General features: G+C 51.0%; 1 protein-coding gene across 7 annotated transcripts in view; it reads right to left on the reverse strand.

The window, feature by feature from the left end:
- Positions 1-4,647: 4,647 nt before the first annotated feature.
- RNASET2 (ribonuclease T2) overlaps positions 4,648-22,149 on the reverse strand; it is an 18,265-nt gene continuing 763 nt past the window's right edge. For 3 of the 7 annotated variants that reach the window (XM_034669436.1, XM_034669431.1, XM_034669433.1), the window contains exons 2-10: positions 21,887-22,056; positions 19,276-19,339; positions 17,495-17,550; positions 16,118-16,175; positions 13,228-13,295; positions 11,020-11,133; positions 7,899-7,944; positions 6,407-6,481; positions 4,648-5,095 (exon numbers count right to left, since the gene is read on the reverse strand). In XM_034669436.1, coding sequence (XP_034525327.1) covers positions 4,919-5,095; positions 6,407-6,481; positions 7,899-7,944; positions 11,020-11,133; positions 13,228-13,295; positions 16,118-16,175; positions 17,495-17,550; positions 19,276-19,339; positions 21,887-21,975 — 747 coding nt within the window. In that variant the 5' untranslated portion in view covers positions 21,976-22,056 and the 3' untranslated portion in view covers positions 4,648-4,918. Of the gene's footprint in view, positions 5,096-5,964; positions 6,185-6,406; positions 6,482-7,898; positions 7,945-11,019; positions 11,134-13,227; positions 13,296-16,117; positions 16,176-17,494; positions 17,551-19,275; positions 19,340-21,886; positions 22,057-22,149 lie in introns of those variants that run through there. The other 4 variants (XM_034669432.1, XM_034669437.1, XM_034669435.1 and 1 more) reach the window with 4 other exon arrangements.

The following is a 22,149-nucleotide window of genomic DNA, read 5'->3' on the forward strand; positions in this document are numbered from 1 at the left end:
GATTTCCCTGGCTAGGCTGGAAATAATGAAGTTGAAACCCTAGCCTCCAGCCATGTACTTACAAAACGACTCAAAGAAACAATACCAATCTTTTCAATGACTCTCTGGGGTATAAAGTTTCTTTCTTGAGTAAGGACACTGCTGGAGGCCCAAGGGGAGGAGGGCCGTTGGCCAGTCCAGACACAGACATTCACCCTCTGCCCCTGCACAGAAGGGGGACAGGGATGGTCCACGCAGAAGAGAGGGCAGGACACCCGGAGGCAGAGGCCAGGGCCATGGGCGCTTCTATCCCAGGAGGCCGAGCCTGCGCCCGCCCTCAACTCAGACAGCAGGGCCCTGTCCTCCTCTCCCTTACAGGGAAGACAAAATCATGCTACTGCGTTTGATTAGGCTCCTGACGCAGCCACTTCACCATCTGTCCCGGGAAAGCAGTCACTGAGCATCTTGGTCTCAGGAACCAGGGTCTTCCCGTAGTGCTTATGTTTATACATGGCCAAGGACCCTGCTGCAGCTCCTGGAATGCTCTGGGCAGACAGATTCTCTTGTCCGCAACACCCTCCTGTCTCCATTTGCCGGTCAGTCTGTCCCTCTCTACTTGTTGCTTTTTAAATCACCGCATTTCAGGTGTGCCTCTTTTATACCACGGAGTTTGGGTTTTGCTTTTGAGCCTTTTAAAAAGTTTCTTTTTCAGTGGGTAAATGATGTGCTTTCATGTGTCTACACAGGGCTGCTTAGTCTCAACTCGACTGTCATTTATATCATGTGGCGACTACCATGTGTGTTAAGTTACAGTGAACGTTTCCTTATTTGGCGTGTTTTGTTTCGTGAAAAACTGATTTTGGTACTTGGGAAGGTTTGTGTTTTCAGTCTAGTGGTAACTGATGTGAAATGTTGGGATTCGGGGATGAACGGTCAAGAAAGAATTCTTAAGACGTCTTCGTCTTTGGTGGCTTTATGAAAGTACAGGGCCAGGATCCATTGGCACAAACAGCTGCACTGGGGTGGGGAGGAGTGGCTGATCCCATGCTGGTGGGTGACTGCAACATATATCTTGGGGGGACTGTCATATGTTAAAGCAGACTTGCAGGATCCTGGAGGACCGGCTGATGTCAAGCTAAGGTTGCCTTTTGCCCTTAACGAAGTGCCCATGAAGGTGGTTGAGTTCTTGGAGGGTTACCCGGCCTGCCTCAAGTAGTTGTCAGTGTGATGTGGGGAACAAAGGCAGAGGGAAATATAGATAAAATTAAATGTGCTTATAACCTGCACCCACTGACAAACACTTGAGGCAGGCAGAATATAACCTTCCTCCTGGAAGCTCCCGTCTGTCACACGTTAATGCTTTGCTGGAGGGAAGAACAACCGCAGCGGGACCACAGCCAGGCCTCCAGGATCCTGGGAGTCTTCTTCAGCAGATCCAAGTCCCTTTGGAACTTCCCTTTGTCTTGACCTCCCCCAACCCCAAAGTCCATCATCAGTTGCTCCTCACAACCCCAGGGGCAGCAGCTCTTTCGGCCCACGGGTCTGCCCAGTGCTTTAATAAAACCACCTTTCTGCACCAAACACGTCTCAAGAATTCTTTCTTGGCTGCTGGCTCCAGACCCCAACACCGCTCCAAAACCTCATCAAATGGGCTGTAAATTATAAGGAAGTTTAAGACTTTACAGTGTATAAATGGTGTCCTTGAAGAAGAAAACTGTAACAATGGAACAAAACTACCCTTTAAAAATATAAGCCTTGATGGGGTGCTGTGTAGCTGTCAGTGGGGTGACCGTCCAACTCTTGATTTCAGCTCAGGTCATGATCTCAGGGTTGTCAGACGGTGCCCCGTATCTCCAGGCTCAGTGGGGACTCTGCTTGAGATTCTCTCTGTGGGAGATTCCCTCCCTCCCACAATTTTGTGCACATGCTTTCTCTCTTTTTCTATTTAAAATAATCTTTTAAAAAAGAAAATAAAATTTACAGGGGTGCCTGGGTGGCTCAGTAGGTTAAGCATCTGACTTGATCTGGGCTCAGGTCATGATCTCAGGGTCGTGAGATCCAGTCCTGCGTCCAGCTCCACACTGGGCATGGAGTCTGCTTTAGGTTCTCTTTCCCTCTGTCCCTCTCCCCAAGGTCGCTCTCTTGCTCTCAAAAAATAAAGTTAAAAAAATAAAATTATAACCCTTGAAGACATTCCAGAGATAAAAGATGTGAATCTACGTAACTGAAAGGACCCACTGGGTACCAGGAGAAATTGATCCAGAATGATCCGCTGAGACATATCCTGGCAAACCTTCTCCACAGAACTAACCTTCATGGCCCCTCTCAATTATCATGTCCTCTCTCATCTCCTGTTGCCAGGGTCTGGCTGTTCGTGCGTGCCCTTCTCTATCTTCCAGAAGTTTATTTATGCATCTGTCAGCTGTCCAGGAGCAAGAATTCCTATCCCCTTCAAAGGTCCTTCTAGCTGAACTAAGAATCAAGTTGACATGAGACGGAGTAACAGGAGAAAATCAGATTTAATAGTGTACACACAGGAAATCCACACAGACCTAGAAATTCCAGAGACCAGCAAAATGAGGTGTATGTGTCATCCTGAACTAAGAAGAGGGCAGGGGACTGGGACTTCCAGGAAAGAAATGCAATTCACAGGAAGAGGAGAACGAGTACATGTTTGGCAATGTTTGCTGGGCTGCACAGACCCCCTGGGACCAGGAGACTCTGATCAAACAGGGCACTGGGCGCCTCCTCCCCATCTCCCACCCCTAGTTCATATGGAGACAGCTCTCTTCCTGGAGCAGGGCCCCTATCTGAATTCTTTTTTTGGCCACTGAGGGGGAGGTAAAGAGCTTTTCCCAAATCTGGGTTTTGATTACTTTATAACTCAAAATAATCTTCATGCCAAAGTGACCTATCTGGGGGCAGCCTGCCCTTGGCCCCCAACACGGTACTCAAAGTTCCAGTTGGCTGGAACTGTTCACATCCTGATCGTACCTGCTGAGAAGCTATTTGGTGTTTCTCACTGCGGTCTTTGTGCATTACCAGTAAGGCACGTTACAAAGGATAACCTCAATCTTGTTTTAAAAAATCACTTCAGCCCCGATCAAGTAAGCCACCTTCACGGTGTGGGCTTTAAGTGCTTTGAGGTCCTTCAGAGATCTCCTCTCCGACAATTCCTATTTTCCTCCTTTTTGCAGGAGGATCGTTTTCCAGTGGGCTCCTCCTTGCAGTAACGGCATCACAGCACTGAAGCCCTACTATACGGAACACGAAGACCAGCAGCCAGACCGGTCTTGTCTGTGTCTGTGTTGTGGGTTCTAATCCCCAGGACCCGTGAATATAACATTATATGGAAATAGGGTCTTTGCAGATGTAATCAAGTTAAAACGAGATTGTTCAGGTGGCTCTAGTCCAGTATGACTGGTGTCGTTCTAAGGAGAGGGAGATCTGACAAAGGCAGACACACGGGGGGAAGCCACAGGAGGGCAAAGGCAGGGGCTGAACAGAATCCTCCATGAGTGGGGGACTGCCAGAGCTGGAAGAGACCAAGGAGGATTCTCCCCGTGAGTGTTCAGAGTGAGCATGGCCCTGCCCACACCTTGGTCACAGATGTAAGGCCTTCAGGACCATAAAGGAATAAATTTCTGTTGTTTTAAACCACTCAGTGTGTGGTCCTTTGTTATGGCAGCCCTAGAACACACACAGCCTTACAGATTCACCCTGCGGGGAAAAAAATTAGGACTTGCTGTGATGAGAAATTCAGCATCTCTAAGAAAATCGTCTTGCTGTTGGAATCAATCACACCTACCTGTTCACTAACACTAACCCTAAAACATGAAACATCAGTTTTTCCTCACAGCATGACCTTTTACAGCCATTCAACTCAATAGGTTTTTTGTGAAAGACAGGGTTATTTTGAAAATATGGTTGCTCTTAGGATTAAGTTAATGTTACGAAGTACTTAACACAAGGCCTGGCACAGAGTCAATTCTATTTTCAAGTGTTTGATTAAATAAAAGAACTTGGACGGTATCAACCTGATTAAGACAAACAGATGGGTCCTATTTTAACCCCCATAGCCAAACACATTTCAAAAGGACAGAGACCAAGGAGAAGTCACGTTAAGAGGGTTTTACAGAGCTCGGGCAGTCCACTTCACAAACGCAGCCGTCGTGCAGCAGGTGCGGGGCCTGCCCATCGGCGGGAGGAGCCGTGTCGCCCTGCGCACATGGAAGGGCGCGGTCCCCAGGGACGGGGCACAGTCTCCAGGGCTACGCCGCGTCACCGCGCTTCTGAGTCCAGACTCACCAATGGCCCCACACGGCTGTGGCTGGGCTAGATCCTCACACAGAGGAACCCAGGCGGTCTGAGTGGATCTTCAGCAGCACCTGACTGGGTGGGGACGCCGGCTGCCATGTCCCCTGCAGCCCCTCGGAACATCTCGCCTGCCAGCGCCAGGCCACTGAGCAGACGCGGGTGAGCCCACTGTGAGCTAGGAGGTGGAGATGGCCACCCGCTGCTGGCCTGATCCCGGCTTGAGAACAGGCCCCGCGCGACCCCACGCCAAGAAGGCCGCCCACTTAGAGGGACAGGCAAGAGCTGTTCTGAATGCTCACCGTGAGCCCACCTCCAAGGGCGCCCACCGTGTCTAAGACCCAAAGAGCTTCATTAAGGAGAAAGAAGAAAATCTGTTTCCTTTATTGCAACCACAAAGCCTCTACTGAGGCGCGGCAGACCTTTTTCTCAGTGTACCCACACCCAACCCGGAGTCACAGGCACCGCAGAGTCAGCTCGCAGGCGCAAAGGGGAGCGTTAAACACAGCAGCCTTCCAGTAAAGACACTGGGAAACGAACGTGTCACCTGGCAGCCGCTTTCCGACAAGCAGCGGGTTGGGACTCTCTCTGGCTTTTCAAAACAACATCCCGTGGCCTGTGGGCGTCAGTGAGCGGTCCGCTGTGGCGGGGGGTAGAAGGCCGGGCCGTCCTCGCACACCTCCAGCCCCGGGCCCCAGGCCCCCCTGGGCTCCCTGGGCTCCCCGGGCTCCGTGCAGTTCCGTAGCTGCAGCTCCTTGGTGAAGCACAGCTCGATCTGACCGATCGTCTGCACCTCCTCACCCTGAACACGGAAAATGAGAGGCGCCTGAACATCGAGGTCTCGGAGGATCACCTGCTCGGGGTCATCAAATCCCAGAACCTGAAGGGACAAGGGCAGACGCCAGGGGCCAGCAACGAGCCCCTCTCTCCAACAGCGACCGGCAGGGGGCCGCAGAGCTCGCTGCCCAGTCACCCCCCAGACGTCCCCGGGGCCAGCCTGGTGGCCCCGCATGAGCGGACACCGCCACCTTAGACACATGCCCCTCTGCACACGCGGTATATGCATCACGGCATCGGGAGAAGAAGTTCCGCAGAACAAATGGGTCAAAAGTACCCTACTGCTCAAATTTAAGTCTTCGTCAAAGCTGACAAAAGAAATTATAGTCCATCTAGAAACTAGACAAGTATCTACGGCTAAAATGACTACGACTAACAATGTAAAGCCCGAGACAATCGCTAACTTAGAATGTTTCGTACACCCGCCTCCTGCCTCCTGCTCCTACCCCACCTGCCAGAGCAGGTGTGTTCCCGCTGGGGCCAGGTCTCCAGAAAACAAACCCTACTCGAGCACGGCATCGAAGAACAGTGTGAGAGTGTGAGTGTGTGTGTGTGTGTGTGTGTGTGTGTGTGTAGAAATTTTCTTAAAGTCCAATACAGTTAACATACAGTGCTGTATTAGTGTCAGGCGTACAAGATAGTGATTCCTCACTTCCAAGCATCACCCAGTGCTCATCACAAGTGCCCTCCTTCGTCCCCGTCCGTCTCCCCCATCTCCCCACCCACCTCCCCTCTGTAACCAGCATGTGTTCTCTATAGAGTCAAGAGTCTGTTTCCTGGTTTCTCTCATCTCCCTTTCCCCCCCTTGTCTTTCCATTTGTTTTGTTTCTTAAATTCCACAAAGGAGTGAAAGCATATGGTACTTGTCTTTCTCTGACTTATTTCGCTTAGCATTATACTCTCTAGCTCCATCCATATCACTGCAAATGGCAAGATTTCATTCTTCTGGATGGCTGAGTGATAGTCCATCGTGTATATATAGCCCACATCTTCATCCATCTCCCAGTCGATGGAAACCTGGGCTGCTTCCATGGTTTGGCTATTGTAGATGCAGCTGTAAACAGAGGGGTGCGTGTGTCCCTCTGAATCCGTGTTTAACCATCTGAGATCTTCAAGCACGCACAGCATATGCCCGTACGCACACACTCCCACACACATGCACACACACATCTCTGCCCCTGGGAACTCTATGGTAGGCACACAGATGCTGAAAACATTGAGCCTGTCTTCTTGATAAAGACAGACAGAGCAACAAAAATAGCACAGCACATCTGACCTGCTTTGGTGGAAGACACTGGACTTTAGGTATGACTCCGTATATGCTGGCAAGGGCATCTTTAATATCTGAAATCTGAAATGAAAGAAATGCATTAGAAATACTTGGGCAGAGGTGGTGTAAGGGCTCTGCCCCACGCACACGGGACGCTCCGGCTCCAAGCTCACAGACACGCACAGCTGACCACAGCGCGCAGGCCTCCGGGCACACGGGCTCGCAGACAAGACCTGGAGGCGCCCCGGGGAGAGGCTGTCGCCCACCTGGGCTCCACGCTGAGACCACAGCGGCCCCGCACATGCCCCACTGTCTCCATTCTCGCCCCTGCCCTGCGCTTCTATCCCCACCCAGAGCCTGGCTGCTGCGTGCACTAAGGCAAACCAACCTCCCCCGGCCAGGACTCCTGCGTGAGCTCACATCTTGCTGCCTCTGAACCTAACGAGGCACCTGCAGCACCAGCAGGGAGCGCAAACCATTTGTTGTCCTTGGTGCCTTTACTCTCACGGAAATAGACACATTCTGGGCAAAAATGAAAACACGGTTCCTCTACCTGCTTGAACGTGAACCCCGAGGACCGAGGGGGCCCTGCAAACCCTCTCTCCCAGGGCAGTGGACACTGTGTTCCCAGGGTCACTGTTCCCTCCCAGCCCCACTCTCGCTGCAGGGAGGAAAACAGATCAAGAGGAAACCGGCTGCACAGCGGAGCACAGACCACAGAGCACAGAAATGCCGACTGATTTCACAGTCAAGAGACCTAAATGGCGGCTCCGTGTGCAGCCAGGAGACTGGAAACCAGGGACTGCTAAAATCAGTAACTTAAAATCTTTTTTTAATCTCAGGAGATTAAATCAGCCTATATCAATATATCAAGAACATATCAGGTTCTCTAAAGCAGGAGTCAGCAAGCTGACTGTGAAAAGGACCAGAGGAAGTACCTCAGGCTCCGGGGGTCACCTGGTGTCTTCCCATGGGACACCTGCCCACGGAAGGTGACGGTGGGGGATGGTAAAAGAACCGGCCTGGCCATGAGCCAGTAAGACTCCGTTTAAAAAAACAGGCTATCCTGGGTGGAAAACAATTATCTTTTGCATATACTTACCAGACAGTAAGATCTGGTCTGTTTAAATTTCTCTAGTTTTATCATGAAAACAAAAATGAATCTTAGGCTTCTTCAAACAAAATATTCTAAAACGGAATGTGCTTCTCAAATCGCCTACTCCCCTGCCCTGTGCGAGCCTGGAACACACTTCTCACGGAGGGACCGTGAATCTAGGCTTCAAAAATCAGCAGTTTACACAGCTTTCCGTTCACACACGATGTGCACCAGGAAACAAGACTTAAATATAATCCATTTGGAAACAAAATAGTCAAACAGGAGGGGGCTTGTTGGAGTCACTTTAAACCCAAGTGTGGCACTCGGGCCGCAGTGACCGTGGGTGGACGCTAAGCGTCCTCAGGGAGCAGACACATGTTACGAAGCTAAAGCAAGACTTACCTGGTAGTAATTGATAGATGGCTTTATTCCCAACTTTTGGAGCATGCTAAAATTTAAATTAAAAAAAAAATCAGCTGTATAATAACGTACACTTTCCTCTCTTGTTCTTTTTGAACATCACAGTTCCTAATAAAAATGAAGACACTCTTAAGAAGAAAGCACTTATTTTCTATTGCTTTGGACAATAAATCTGTGAGGAAGGACAGCATATAAATGGTGCTGGGGCTTCCCCGACCACCCCTCCGCCACAGCACGCACACTGCTGATCTGAGTTCTCTCTCCAGTACCTGGACCCTTCCCACCAGTGGCCAGACGGCCGGTACCCACTGGAGTTGGCACACACGTTACCACCTATTTGCAAAGCCTATTTCAAAAGATAGTTAGCAACTGATTTTGGATTCCAGGCTTATCCTAGAAAACCACACTTGGTCAAATCCTTAAATATATTCAACACCCACAGACTTGAATCATTTCCTAAAGCATATGGTTTTGACCAGCTATCATCAAAATACCGTATGACTAATGTACCTGTTAAATCATGGAGCACAATATAAGCAAGCCTCAGATTAATAGTCCCAAAACAACACTCGAGCCCCCATCACGCCTCCCTGGATTATCCGGGCTACGACCACCCGGAGCAGACAGAGACCCGGGCTGCCTCTCTGGCCATGGACTTCGTCAGAGGAGTCTGCCAGAGGAAAACCAGACTGACCAGGGCACGCCTCCTCCAGCCGTGATTTCTGGCAACAGCATGTATGGCGTTAACAAGACAGACTGTAAAGACTGCACACCACCAAGTGTCTGCATCTCTGCGGTAGCGCTCCTGGCCCAGGCAGGAGGAGGTGGTGGGCAAGGGTCCTCGGAGCCTAGAAATAATCATGCCCGCTCCTGCCCTCACACTGTCTGTGCTGCGTAAACACCAGGTTTCAAAGGCTCTGGCTCCAGAAATGCAAAATTCACAAATTTTTAAATATTTATTTCATGTTGTAATATTTTGGGTATATTGGGCTAAATAATATAAAATCAATTTCATTGGTTTCTTTTTGCTCTTTTTAATGAAGTACTAGGAAATTCTAAGCTACGCATGTGGTTTGCTTTATATTTCTACCGGGCAGCAATCCTGAAGAGTCAGGTCACCAAGGAATTGAGGCAGACAGAGAGAAATATTTGGGGAAGCCTGGCATTCAGCCCAGATTAATCTGTACTGTTTTCTACGGCATTAAGATTAGTTTGGCATTAATTCCCTGGCCTGTGTGCGTTATCCAAGATCTTCGGTTCACGATATTTTGCATTTTTTCTGGTTTGCTACCTTCATATGATAAAGTGAATAAAACACTGCTGGTTTTTGATAATATGACAGGCTTCCCTCTGAGAAAAAGATAATCTGTGGTAACGGTTTATAATACAGAGAAAAATACAAGGGATTTTATGTTTTGACTTCCTGATTTTTCAAGTACTGAGATTTTAGCTTTTCTGTGGAGGAACTGGGAAAGAGTATGATTTCTCTACAACTCTATTCCCATGTAGTCTAACGGACATTACACTTCAGCACACGTTGTGCTCAGCAGGCCCTGAGCGCGCATTTCTGCAGGATTTCTGCAGGAGAGAATAAGCAGGCACCCCCACCAATGGCCAAGGCCTTTCTGATGCTGCAGCGGCCCCACGACTGGGGATCCTGCACAGGCGTGTACACACGTACCGCTGCAGAGATTCAAAAAGTGTAAACAGGAGGCACTTAATAAATAGTTGTCGGATGAAGGGACAGATTATTTAGATGTTTTATAAAAAGCTTTTCAGCAGTCCCCATTCCTTGTCCTTTCCCCACCCGATTCAGCAAACCGGACCTGGGGAGTGAGCCGGACCCCACGTGGCTCGTGCGTCAGGAAAACCTGGGGCCGCCTCCTCTCTGCAGAGGGATCACGGATGGATCCTGCGCCGCCCGTGTGCTCCGCGGAAACTCTCCCAGTTACCTCTCACCAGGACGTCGGAACTGGGTGTCGCCTACACTTCTGGGGTGAGGAAACGTTCCCAAAGGTCTTGCTCCTTCTGCGAGGAGAGCCTGCAGAGAAGCCCGGCGTGCGGGAGCCGGCCCGCGTGGCCCTGTGTACCCCCCGAGCGGCGGTCCTTAGTCCTGCGGGTCCGAGAGCGGGAGGGCGTTGGAACCTGAGGTGACCCCTCCGGCATCTTCCGGCATCGTCCAGCACGGAAGTAAGACCCAAAGACTAGAAACTGGATACATAGCACAGCTGGCCAGCGTCAGCCGCAGGATCCAAGGCACACATGGCTCTGAGGCCTCGTTCGCAGGGCGCAGTTCAGGGCATCTTGTTCTCCCCACAGGCGCTCGCCCCTCCCGTGCCAGCACTGCACCCACCCCACCCCAATCCCAGAGAAACGGGGGCGGCCGTGCCTCTGTACGCCAGGGGAGTAGTGCGCACGTGCAGAGAACCCGCGCGGGCTTAGGCGTCTGCTAAGCAGATGTGATTCGCAAGCTTAAACACAGGTGAAGAGCAAAGGCGCGTGATAGGATTCTGACTTGTTCTAACTGAAGCAAACTGTCTAATTTCCCGTCCTGGTCTTTTAACACGAGGTCACGGGTTTATTATGTGACCACTGAGATGAAGAAGACCAAGAATTCCTCACACGCCTGGTCACCAGAAATGCTCAGTAGACAGCCAGCCTCGCCCCCAGCTCGGGTCACGGGCGGGCCTGATGAGCAGGTGGGGCCCTGACCCTCCGCAGGGCCATCTGGAGGTGGTCTTTATGAGGTCTGGGTAATTTCTAGGCTCTGAGGACCCTGCCCACCACCTCCTCCTGCTTGTGCTAGAAGCACTCGAGCAGAGATCCAAACACTGAGTGACACGCGGTCTTTACAAAACCTGTCATGTTAACGCAACAGACTTCCGTCAGAAATCCCGGCTGAAAGACGCATGCCCTGGCCAGCCTTGTTTCCTCGGGCCAACTCACCGTCCGATGGCGTCCAAGCCCAGAGAGGGACCTATGTCTCCAAGGCTGTTCTACGTGACCACGGCCCAGACTGATCTGGAAGGCTGGGTGGGAGATGCTAGGATTCCCCAGGACGGTTCCGCTGCCTGTGAGGACCAGGCCGCAGAGGGCGCCCTACCTGTTAAGCTCCAGCTGCTGGTACAGATCCAGGCTTCGACCGAAGTATTTCTTCTCCGAGTTGAGGGTGTCTACCTGGGCAGCACAGGTGCCATGCTTCTCCCACTCGTGCTTCCTGGGAGAGTATTTATTACATTTGGATCAAGTTTAACTTAAGGATCAGAACCTATTAGCGCACTGTTAGCATACGTCCAACATTGAGTCCCACATCCTATGGAACTGGACATTTTTCATTTAACATGAAATGGTCAGTTACCAGGCAGAAGTGACCATCATGTGGCCCTCTCACCCGCCAACAGGGCCCACGAGCAGACCCGGGGGCCGCCCTCCAGGATGAGAGGCGATGTTAAGGCCCAGGACACCTTCCACAGTGAGGCTGCTCACCAAACTGGGCCTCACCCAACTCTCATTCTTTTTCAAACAAGCATCAAAAAACAAATAGAAATCCTACTTTGCAGAGAGCTATGTCCATGGCGTTTTTCAGTATGGCCAATTCTATGAACAGATTTAATCTTAGAGAATTATCTCAAGCATGAATAATACCAAGACCATGTACTCTGCAAACCTGATTCCTATTTGGGATGAAAGAGGACAGTTTTCAGACAGGAGCCCTCCTCCACCTCCAGCCTCCAACGACAAAGCCGAGGTAGACAGGACGAAGTGCCTCTGGGACCCTCTAGAAACTCACACAGCCAAGGGAATTTGGGCAACAGTGAAGCATGACCCAATGCCACACGCAGGGGGCCAGTGACAGCAGCTGCCCCGTACTCGGGCTCTAGTCGCATAAATACTAACGAGAGTGGGATATTCATCTCTGCATTTAGAACAAAAGTTTTTAGATATGCCACTTACTATTCAACCTGAAAAAGCATCATTCTGCCTTTACGAGAGCACACACACACACATGTGCTCTGCCCGCACTACCTGGATTACGTTCAAGGACCAGCTCAGGCCGCCTTCTTTATGGATATCTGTTGATTTATTGTTAAGTCACCTGGCAACAACAACATGACTGACTATGTCATGGAACACTGGAACAAGTGGGAAAACCGTACTTGGCATACTCTGCACAGATTCGGCACTGTTACATGCACTGTGAAGGGCTGCAGAGGGCTTCCCTGCTTCCCCATTCCCCATTCCAGCTCACTCGGCGTCAAGTACTGGGTAAGCCTTGTCTGGAACGCGGCTGCACAGAACGTGCGCCGGGGACCCAGGCCATTCCTCTCCCTAACTCTGAGTGCTGCTCCTGTTGAGGAGAGCCGGGGGCGGGGTGGAGTGGGGGGTGGACCCCAGAGCCACGTCCCTGCCACACGTGTCTGCCTGAGCACCAGGGAGCCCAGGGTGCTCAGCGCCGTTCCATGGTTTCAGAAAGCTTCCGTCTACACTTCATTCTTTTCCTGAATATTCTACACACAAGTATTTCCAAACTGAATTAATCATTTTGGACAAAATCTGAATAATTGCAATGTGAATTATAAACCGCCATACTGGAGTGAGGCAGAGACAATAATTATTTTTGGTTAATATAATGTAAATAAAAGGAATGTTAATTTTACCTTCTTCAAAAGCAATGACTGAAAAAGCTATCTTGAGTTAAACACAGCATTTTTCTCCTTGGCTCAGCTCTCGCTACACTTAAAGACATTTCTGGAACAGGCTGCGGGCAGAGCTGCAGGTGGGACCTCATCCTGTCCTCCCTAAGTTGTAGCATGAGACCGAGATCTTCTGAAGCCCCTCTTCTTTCTTGATGTATCTCGTGACAACAGCACAAAGCCTTTAAGAAACATTCTCTCCCGCGGGCATTGGAGCGACTGCTCCTTAGATATGCTTAGTGAAACCTCAGGAGAGGAGAATCTAAAACCAAGTGATGAACGAAATAGCAGATTAAGAGCAAGTCTATAAATTCCACTTGCCTGCATTTTTCTTTTCCGAATAGGCTCCATGCCCAGCACAGAGCCCAACACTGGGCTCGAACTCACAACCCTGAGATCGAGACCTGAGCTGAAATCAAGAGTCAGCTGCTTAACTGACTGAATCACCCAGGTGCCCATTGCCCGCATTTTTTATCTATTGGAGAAAGGCCCTGAAAATGGCACGCCAAATAAAAAATCATTCACACATCCGTGGCTCAGAAAGGCAGCCCCGTGGTCTGTCCCCATGCCCCAGCCCCGTGCGGTCCCCCCTGAGGCTATGGGGCTCCTGCACTCACCAGAAATGGCTGTGATTTAGTGGATGGATCACATCAGGCCAGTACATCTTCATTTTGGGCAGAAGGTCCTATGCGTTAAAAAAAAAAAAAAAACACAACTGTGTAGGACCTAACAACTCAACACCTAGAAGGCAAATCTGATAAACCAATACATTAAGAGAACTGACCTCTGTAATCAGTAAGTCAGGTGAGTAAAACGATTCTGTCCTTGTTCTGCATGAAGTGTTTCTTAAAACACATATAAAAGTGAAATCTGACTAATCATGAAAGTGCATTGGAAAACAGGAGCGCTCAGAGGGGAGTGGGTCAACACATGGTGGTCCGGCCAGAAAAGGGAATGTTAGCTCTAAGGAGAAACCAGCCATCAAGCCACGAAAGGACACGGAAGAGCCTTCCATGCACATCACTGAGCACAAGAGGCCAATCTGAAAAGGCTGTGAGTCCCGATGTGTGCTACTCTAGAAAAGACAAAGTACAGAGATAGTGAAGGGTCAGTGGTGTCAGGGGCTGGGGGAGGGCAGGGGATAGGTGGAGAACAAGGGATTTTAGGGCAGCGAACTCCGCTATATGGTATAACGGGGATGCATGTCATTATGTATCTATCAAAACCCATACAACTCTGACACAGAGCAAGCCTACTAGGAACCACACAGTCTCCGCCTGCGACAAAGTATCGATCCTGCGACAAGCATGCCACACAAATACACGGTTCAACCACAGGGGACACGGTGTGTGTGTTCGGGGGACATACATGGGAACTCTGCACCTGCCACTTAATTTTTCTGCTTTAGGTTTCTCAAAATGCTCTAAAGAGTAGCATCTACTAATTAAAACACACGCCACAAAACTAGGTTTTCCTTCCCCCAGAGAGGAGCTCATCCGGGCTGAACGGGCTGGGCCCCCCTATACTGTGAAGATAGTTGCCCTAAATTGAACAGCGTTCAGGTTTACTTTTCAGTTTCTACAAACCCATTAGATCAGAAACAAGGTTCAGTTAAAACAGTGTCTAAACAAACTCAGGGCGACCTCGCTTTCCCGTATTGGCCACTCCCCCCACTACCCGCCAGTCACTGGACAACTGGACCCCCCTCGTGTCGTCTGCCTGAGAAACCTTGTCCTCACGCTCTCACGGCCAAACTTCCCAGGAAGCGGTCTGCCTCACTGTCTCCATGTCCTCCCATCTTGCACCTCCCACACTCGGGCTTCAGCTCCCCACCAGCCCCACATAGTGGGGAGTAGGCCACATTTGTGGGGGACCTATGCTAAATTGGGCTCTCTGGGACAGAACAAGTAAACCAGCTGTGTTCTGAACAAAGAGTAGCTTGCAGCCACCTCCCCACCTTGCCCGGCAGGCTGCTCGACTGAAAGGGCATTTTCAGCCTTCCTTTTAGGAACCCTGTTAGCGCTCCTTCCCGAATCCCCCTTCTCCTGGCTTGCCTCCTCCCCTCCCCTCCCCGGCTACTTTGTCACATGCCCCCCCATCTCTGTTCCAGGCTCATTCCTGCTTTTCCACACCATCCGTGTTCACACCTATATGCTTCACACTGTCTATGCACTGACCGCACTCAAAGTTCATCTCTAGCCCAGACCGCTCCTGTGACAGACACACGTAACCCACCTGGACATTTCCAGGGCACGTCAAACCCAACACGTCCAAAGCTGACTGTCAACCACAAACTTGCCAAAGCCCAGTCCCCAGCCAGCACACCCATGTCAGGAAGGACACCCCCAGCAAAGCCCCTATCCAGAGCCCCGCATGAAGCCTCTCTCCCAGGGAGTCACTGAGCCCTGTTCACTCGGCTTCTGGGATCCCCTCCTGCTCTCCACTCCCACAGCCTCTACCCACCGGGCTCTCCAGGCCTGGCCCGTCCCCCATGCCAGCTCTCATGCGAACATGGCAGCCGGGGCTCTTTCTGCCTCGGATGGGAATGCTGGAGGCACTCAGCACGCTGTCATCTGCAATTCCACCATCGGGTCACAAGACTCTAGAACCAGAAGCAGCCCTGCGGTATTCGGCAAGCTGAAGTGAGTCTGGGAAGGGGGATGTGTGTCTGAGGAACATGACGTTGCCAGGCTTTGGGGTGCACTAATAGTTCTCACAGACGGTCCTCAGACTCAGGCCTCCAGGCTCATGCCAGAGAAGATCCTCACAGGAAGGAAAGAGGAGAAAAGAATGCCATGTGGACTAGAACGTGTGAAGGGTTTGGAACTTCCTACCTTGTCCTTTTGGGGGCCATATATTCATAGCCCAGGAAGGACCCCCATTCGAGCAAATCCTGATGCTACCTCATGTTTTCAGGAGGCCCAGTGACCTGGCAGACCCTGCCCTGTAAATTCAGGTTCTCGTTACCGGACAAATAACCGATGCACAGCAAAGTGTTTCAAAAGAGAACATCTGCCAGCAGTGCTCATAAAAGCCGTTTCCTGGGATATGCGGTAACACTGGCCTTTGTGCTGGGAAGGCCCACCCCTTCCTTCCTGCTCACAGGCCCCACCTGGAAACCCACCTGTCCATAGCCAGAAAGGACAGGAATAGTACCCTGCACCTGTCTTCTGAGCCAGAGTGGTCTAGAAATGCTAACCGGAGGCACAGGGGACCGGGGACTAACGTGGGCTGGCGGGGGATGGTCGGGGTCGGCTTCACCCTCGTCTGCTGTCACTTCATACAGTTCACCTGTAGTGGTGTGGGTCCCAGGCGGGGGAGAAAGGTTAGTTTGGATTTAATGTGTGGAACTGTTTTGGGGATCCATAAATCCGAAAAAGTGGCAGGGGTTGAATCCTGGTGAATACGATCATGAGTCCTCATCTGAAAGCATGACGCTGAGGGTACACTTATGAGGAGACACCTGAGTGCGGTATGTGCAGGAGCGACATAATGAACAGTGTATACCTTAATCTCTTCTAAATTAAAGGGCCATGATCCATTACATTCTTCTGCTTTATCGGGCCTTGAAATTAAAATGAAAAAACAACAGAAATTAGTCTTGGTTGAGATGAGCTCCAAATGACAGGAGGCAACACTTCCATTAACGCCTACAAGGAACAAAGGCAGAGACACTCTAAGGCCATGTGAGTCACTTAACAAGGAACGCTCAGGTAAGGGCCACCAAAGAACCCTTCCAGGAGTAAGGCAACAGGACTCTCTCCCCAGGAAGCAAATGAAACGAGCCAATAGGGGGAGCTCGGGAGTCAGGCCCCGCCCTGAATTCTCCGCCCCCGGCCAATCTCCACCCCCACCCGCAGCAGCACTTCTTCTCTTTACAGGCGGATGAGGCTCAATGACTCAGCATACAGACGGTGCTCACAGCGCACCTGCCCAGGACCCAGGCTCAGCTGGTGCGGTTTCTTAAAATCCCATGCACGGATCCCCTCCCTTCTTCCCCATGTCTATTCTGGACGTGTCAACTCCCAGTCTTCAGATGCAGCTGAGTTCCCAGGCCGCCAAATCTACTTCCTAGACCCCTGACGTGTCTCCAGGGTCAAAAGGCTGGCCTAGCACCCAGAACCAGTGCAGTTCCCCGCTGGGCTGGGAGCAGCGCTGTGCACTGTCCTTCCAGCTACAACTGAAGCAGCAGGAACATCGGCATGACCTGAGAAAGCCAAGCTCCCAGAGACTGCAATGTCGGGGTCACTGACGAGTCTGTGGTGGAGGGGCTGGAGCCAGGGCCCCAAGCCCCAGTTTAATTTGCTGCCCACAGAACCCCATTCCTCAGGAACAAGCACGTGCCCGCAGAGGCCAGAACGCCCCTCCTCCCATGGGAGCAGCAGGACAAGAGGCATGACAGACAGACTCATGTGCACAGTTCAACATGACAAGTACGTACACAAAGAGGGAAAGAAGAAACTACACAAAATGCAGGCAATACCTGGAAGATGAATTTGGGCATCTGCGACATGTGTACCATGTAGACACATGTAACACGTATGTACACCTATGTACAGCGCACACGCGCTTACTTATCTTCATGCATCTACTTACTGCCCCCAAAGAAGGATAAAATGGGAGGATTACATTTAGTGATCCCAGCGTGGCCCCACAGTCCCTACAGGCATATGTGAGGCAAATCATCACTGTTCTACCAAAACAGAACCAACCCACAACAAAATTAGGGTTATTTACAAACAGCGAAGATATTTTAAATAAGAATTTGGTCTAGTGAATAAACTCCTAACAAAAATCACTAGTGTAACTTTTAGGACCAGCCTCAAGCTACTTTTGGGTTAGCCAGATTTTCCCTGTTTAAACGTGACCGGCGCTGGGGCTTGCCATAATCCGTGGATGGTCCAGTAATCCGGGGGGTCTCTGCAGTCGTGTTCAACCTCCTGCAGAGAAAAGACACAGGCACATCACCGTCCCGTTGTCTATTTACTGCGGCTTCCAGCGCGGCCCTGAGGAGCTGCACGGGGCAGGCGCTCTGTCTGCAAGGAGGGGCCCAATCCTCAATTACACAACACATTCAAAAACTTGAGTTTTGCTTTTTTTTTTAATGTGTTCTCAAATTAAGTCAATCTGCTGGAAACACTCTTATTTGCCTGTTAATTTCCTAACTGTGTAACCAAAAATAAATGTTTGAGGATTCACAGTCCCCATGAAACGAGCTGGTTCAGGGGCCAAGTCCGGATGTGTGAGTGACACAGTAAGTGTGAACGTTACAGAATATAAACCTGAGTGCTCTGGAGTGAAAAACGCCAAGGTGAGGGTGGGACAATAAAGACAAACTCACAGAGATAAAAGCTCAGTAGCATACTCTTCAGGGACCTCCAAATTGTTTAGCTAAATTGGGAGTTCTTCCAAAACAACCAACTATCAAGAAATGTTTCAGCTATGGGACCAGGTTAAGCCAGAACTCATGCCCGATGCCCCCGCAGGGAATAAGCCCATGAAAAGCGGGAGTGCGTGTCTGGTGAGAGGCAGGCAGATTTTCAAGCCATTCCTGTCGGGATCACCTTTTGTGGGGAGGCAGCTCTGCCCCAGGTTGGTCTGGAAATTAGGGAGGCTCTGGCTTAGGAGACTGGTACGAGGAGGTGAGAAAGGTACCTGCCAGACTGAGAGAGCAGAAGAGCAGGACGACAAGTGCAGGATCAGAGCGGGGGGTATATACTTCACCTCTCCGGACACCCCAGGTTCATCCCTCAGGAAAGCACAGTCCAAGCAGGGGGCCCACTTCCCACAGCTGCCCAGATGGTGAAGAAAAAGGACAGGACCCACGGCCGGAGCAGGGGGTCTTCTGCTGGCCCTACGTCCGGTGTCTCAGACGAGCTTTTAAGGGGACGATTGGGGCCCAGGGCCAGCTTTCATTAAATCACCAGCAAGTACCTGTCAGTCCCTGGCGTGTGCCTGAGGGCCCATGTAGAGCACCGAGGATCGTGGAGAAAGACACAGCGGCCACTGCCCCTGTAACACCTATGTCACTCATGCGAGGAATGAGCCCCAACATAGCCCTGCTGCTCAGAATGACACCGCGACCAGGGTACTGGGACGCCTTGTCATGGGTACCCTGGACTGAAACTAGTTCCCTAACAATGACACTTCACTAGCAGTTTTTTTTTAAATCTTGTTTCTGAAGGCTCAAGGTTGGCATGCATTCCCATGCACAGTTACAGTCAGTGCACAGAAACACACCCACACTTTGTCACAGAACGGCCTCACCCACCAAATGACCTTGTTCCCTGCCCTGAAGGCAGATCTTCCGGTATCACCCAAGACGGGCTCTCCACATGCAGACCTGCCCACAGAAACCAGGGCTCCTGCGATGCCGGCTGCCTGGGGGAGGGCTAGGTCTCCAACAAAACTCAAAGCTGGTCACCACAACTCCATTCCCCTCCCTCCAACACTACTCTAGCCAGGGCACGGCAACAGCACTAGAGGCAGAAAGAGACAACGAGGTGTGAAGTTCAGGAAACTCGACCCAGAGAGAGCGGTCTCAGAGCGGCAGTGATACCCAGCTACAAATGACACTCTGGCCCGCGAGGAAACATGGGCACAGAAACCCAACCTGCATGGGGCTTCACCAGATGAACAGGGCCAGTCAAGGCAGAAAAACTCACCTTGCACACTGTTACAGGCCAGTGGTGAACCATAATCAGTTTTTTCCACTCATGATTGCCGCTGCTAAAAGACAAGGAACTTAGGTTTCAAGAACTGTTTTAAAGTTAAAGAAAAACTAATTCATCCATCCATTCACACCATCACGCATTCAACAAACACTGAGTGATTGTCATGGGCCAGGCACTACCACTGAACGGGATGCAGCCCTGAGTGAGGAACCAACTCCCCACCCACTTGAAGCATGTGGCCCAGGGAGGGGGATGGTGACCACGGTAGCTAAGAGAACACACGTGGTGCCCCACAGTGACAAGTGACAAAGAATATAAGGCATGTCAGCAGTGCGGACAGGAACTGAAATTTCAGGCCAGAAAGCCCGGGAAGACCTCACTGAAGGGAAGCAGAGGCCAGGAGGGAGGCGGGAAGGAACCCTGAGTGCCTTCCTCCTAGGGTAGGTCACGAGTTTAGAAACAGAAGCATTGTCATCCCCTTAGCCACATTTGCGAAACCCATAAAGCCCTCAAACCTGAATTTTTTGTGTGGTTCGCGTGGCAACAAAACATGACCTGAACTAGCACGAGCTGCTTAGCGCTCTATACCCCTTGGTGTGAAGGTGCAGGGGCTTGGCCTCTCGGTGCTCCCTCAGACACGATGCTCCCTCAGGCTCGATCTGCAGCGTGCCCGTTCTCCCCATGACCCACATGGCCTGAAACCTCCTGGCTCTAGGACCTCCAGGTGAGGGGGAATGGAGGGGGAGTGGAGGGAGAGAGGAGGGGAGAGTGGAGGGGGAGTGGAGATGTGTCTGCGAACAGGTCGAAGCAGGGAGGATAACTGGCGAAAACACTCCACAGGTGGGAAACGTCACCAGCCACACAGGGACATCACTCAAACAGACACTTAATTCAAGATAAATTAGATTTTAGAAGGAACGATTCAATAGTAAAACAGGAGCGAGTTCTCCCACACCGGCTTCTGTAAAGTGGTGAGTCCTGCTGAGTCAAGTACAGAATCACATTAGAGATAACGTAGTTGTAAGTAGCACACAGTATAAAAAAAAAGATGAGCTGCAGCATAACTGGAGCTGGGACAAATGTCAGAAGCTGCTTTCTTCTGGGTGCAAAACCCTCGTTTAGGTGGAAACTGAGGCTACAGGATTAAGCTCCGGCCAGGGATGGAGAGCACCAGGGTGCTATTTACCATAAATCTATCAAGACTCAGAACATCTACAACACGAGGTCCACACCCAACCTGGCAAGAGCAGCGGGGGTATAGAGAAGCCCCCCGAAGCAGTGCAGAGGCTGAAAGTGCTGTAAAGAGAGAGGCCATCAGGCAGAGAAGAGAGGAGAGTCACCAAGTTGTCAACCCGGCCAGTGCCTGGGAAACCACCTGCTGACCCTTACGTCCTGGAGGGTTGAATCAGCTGTGTTTTCTCCAAACCACACCTTGCTCACCGTGGTTGTCCAGCTACATCAGTGCCTGAACTATGAGGGGATGGGGGGGGTGGCCACATATTACAGCGTCAGCTCTTTATCTGACATTTACTGAGTGCTACAGTCCAGGCGTGGCTCTAAGCACATTCTGCCTCGCCCGGAATCAACGCTGAGGAGACAGGCGCTGTTTTGTCCACTTTACAGATGAGCGAAGCCACACAGGGAGCCCCAAGGTCACATCTGCATAAGCCAGCAGCTGGTACTCAACCAGAACCCCATAGTACTTCTCCAAGGATACACCCTTAACCTGATGGCAAAAACAAATCCATTAATTACAGTAGCTCTTTTTCAGAAAATAAGCTTTCTGGGAAAGCTGAAATATAATGTTACGTTTTCNTGGGGGGGTGGCCACATATTACAGCGTCAGCTCTTTATCTGACATTTACTGAGTGCTACAGTCCAGGCGTGGCTCTAAGCACATTCTGCCTCGCCCGGAATCAACGCTGAGGAGACAGGCGCTGTTTTGTCCACTTTACAGATGAGCGAAGCCACACAGGGAGCCCCAAGGTCACATCTGCATAAGCCAGCAGCTGGTACTCAACCAGAACCCCATAGTACTTCTCCAAGGATACACCCTTAACCTGATGGCAAAAACAAATCCATTAATTACAGTAGCTCTTTTTCAGAAAATAAGCTTTCTGGGAAAGCTGAAAAATAATGTTACGTTTTCAAGTAAGTGATAAAACAGCAATGACACTTAATTAAAAAGTAAAACCCACCTTTTCCCTTACCTACTACGTAAGTACGAAAACCTTTATTAAATACGAAATCATTACCCAAAATAAATAGAAGAAAAAATTAAAATCTGGTACTCAAAATTTGATTTCCTCTACAAAAGGGCAACGAGAATCCTCCACAAAACCGCCTGTTTACCTCGGATCAGCAGCAACACTGAATGAAAAGGTGGAATGGGAAAGCAGGGGGATGCAGAGCCAGCATAAGCAGCTTAAAAAGAGGAACCAGCACCCTATCCCTGACGTTGTACTGGCACCGAACCCAAGTGTGCGCGTCTACAATGTCGGAGGGTGTCAGAGCACCTGCCTGGCCGCGACCCCGACCCAGGCCTCCAGCCCCTGGGAAAGCTCAGACCCGCCCCACCAACGCCCAGGGGTCCCTGGCTCACCTCCTCCAGGACGCGCGCGCGCCGCCAAGGCAGCACAGCGCCAGGCAGAGGGAGCGCAGGAGCAGGCTGTGGGCGGCTGCAGGCTTCATCGCGCCCCAAGCCAGAGGACGACACACTCCCGTGCACAAATGCTCAGCTCCGAAATATCCGGCGCCAGGCCCTGCGTCTCCCTGAAAATGGACAGAACTCCAGAGGCCCACCTCTGACTGGCCGACTCCGCCCCCGAGGTGTCCGCCGTCCCGAGGGCCCCCCCAGCCCGCCGT

This window comes from Ailuropoda melanoleuca, chromosome 10 (genome assembly GCF_002007445.2).
Source record: "Ailuropoda melanoleuca isolate Jingjing chromosome 10, ASM200744v2, whole genome shotgun sequence".
NCBI lineage: Eukaryota > Metazoa > Chordata > Mammalia > Carnivora > Ursidae > Ailuropoda > Ailuropoda melanoleuca.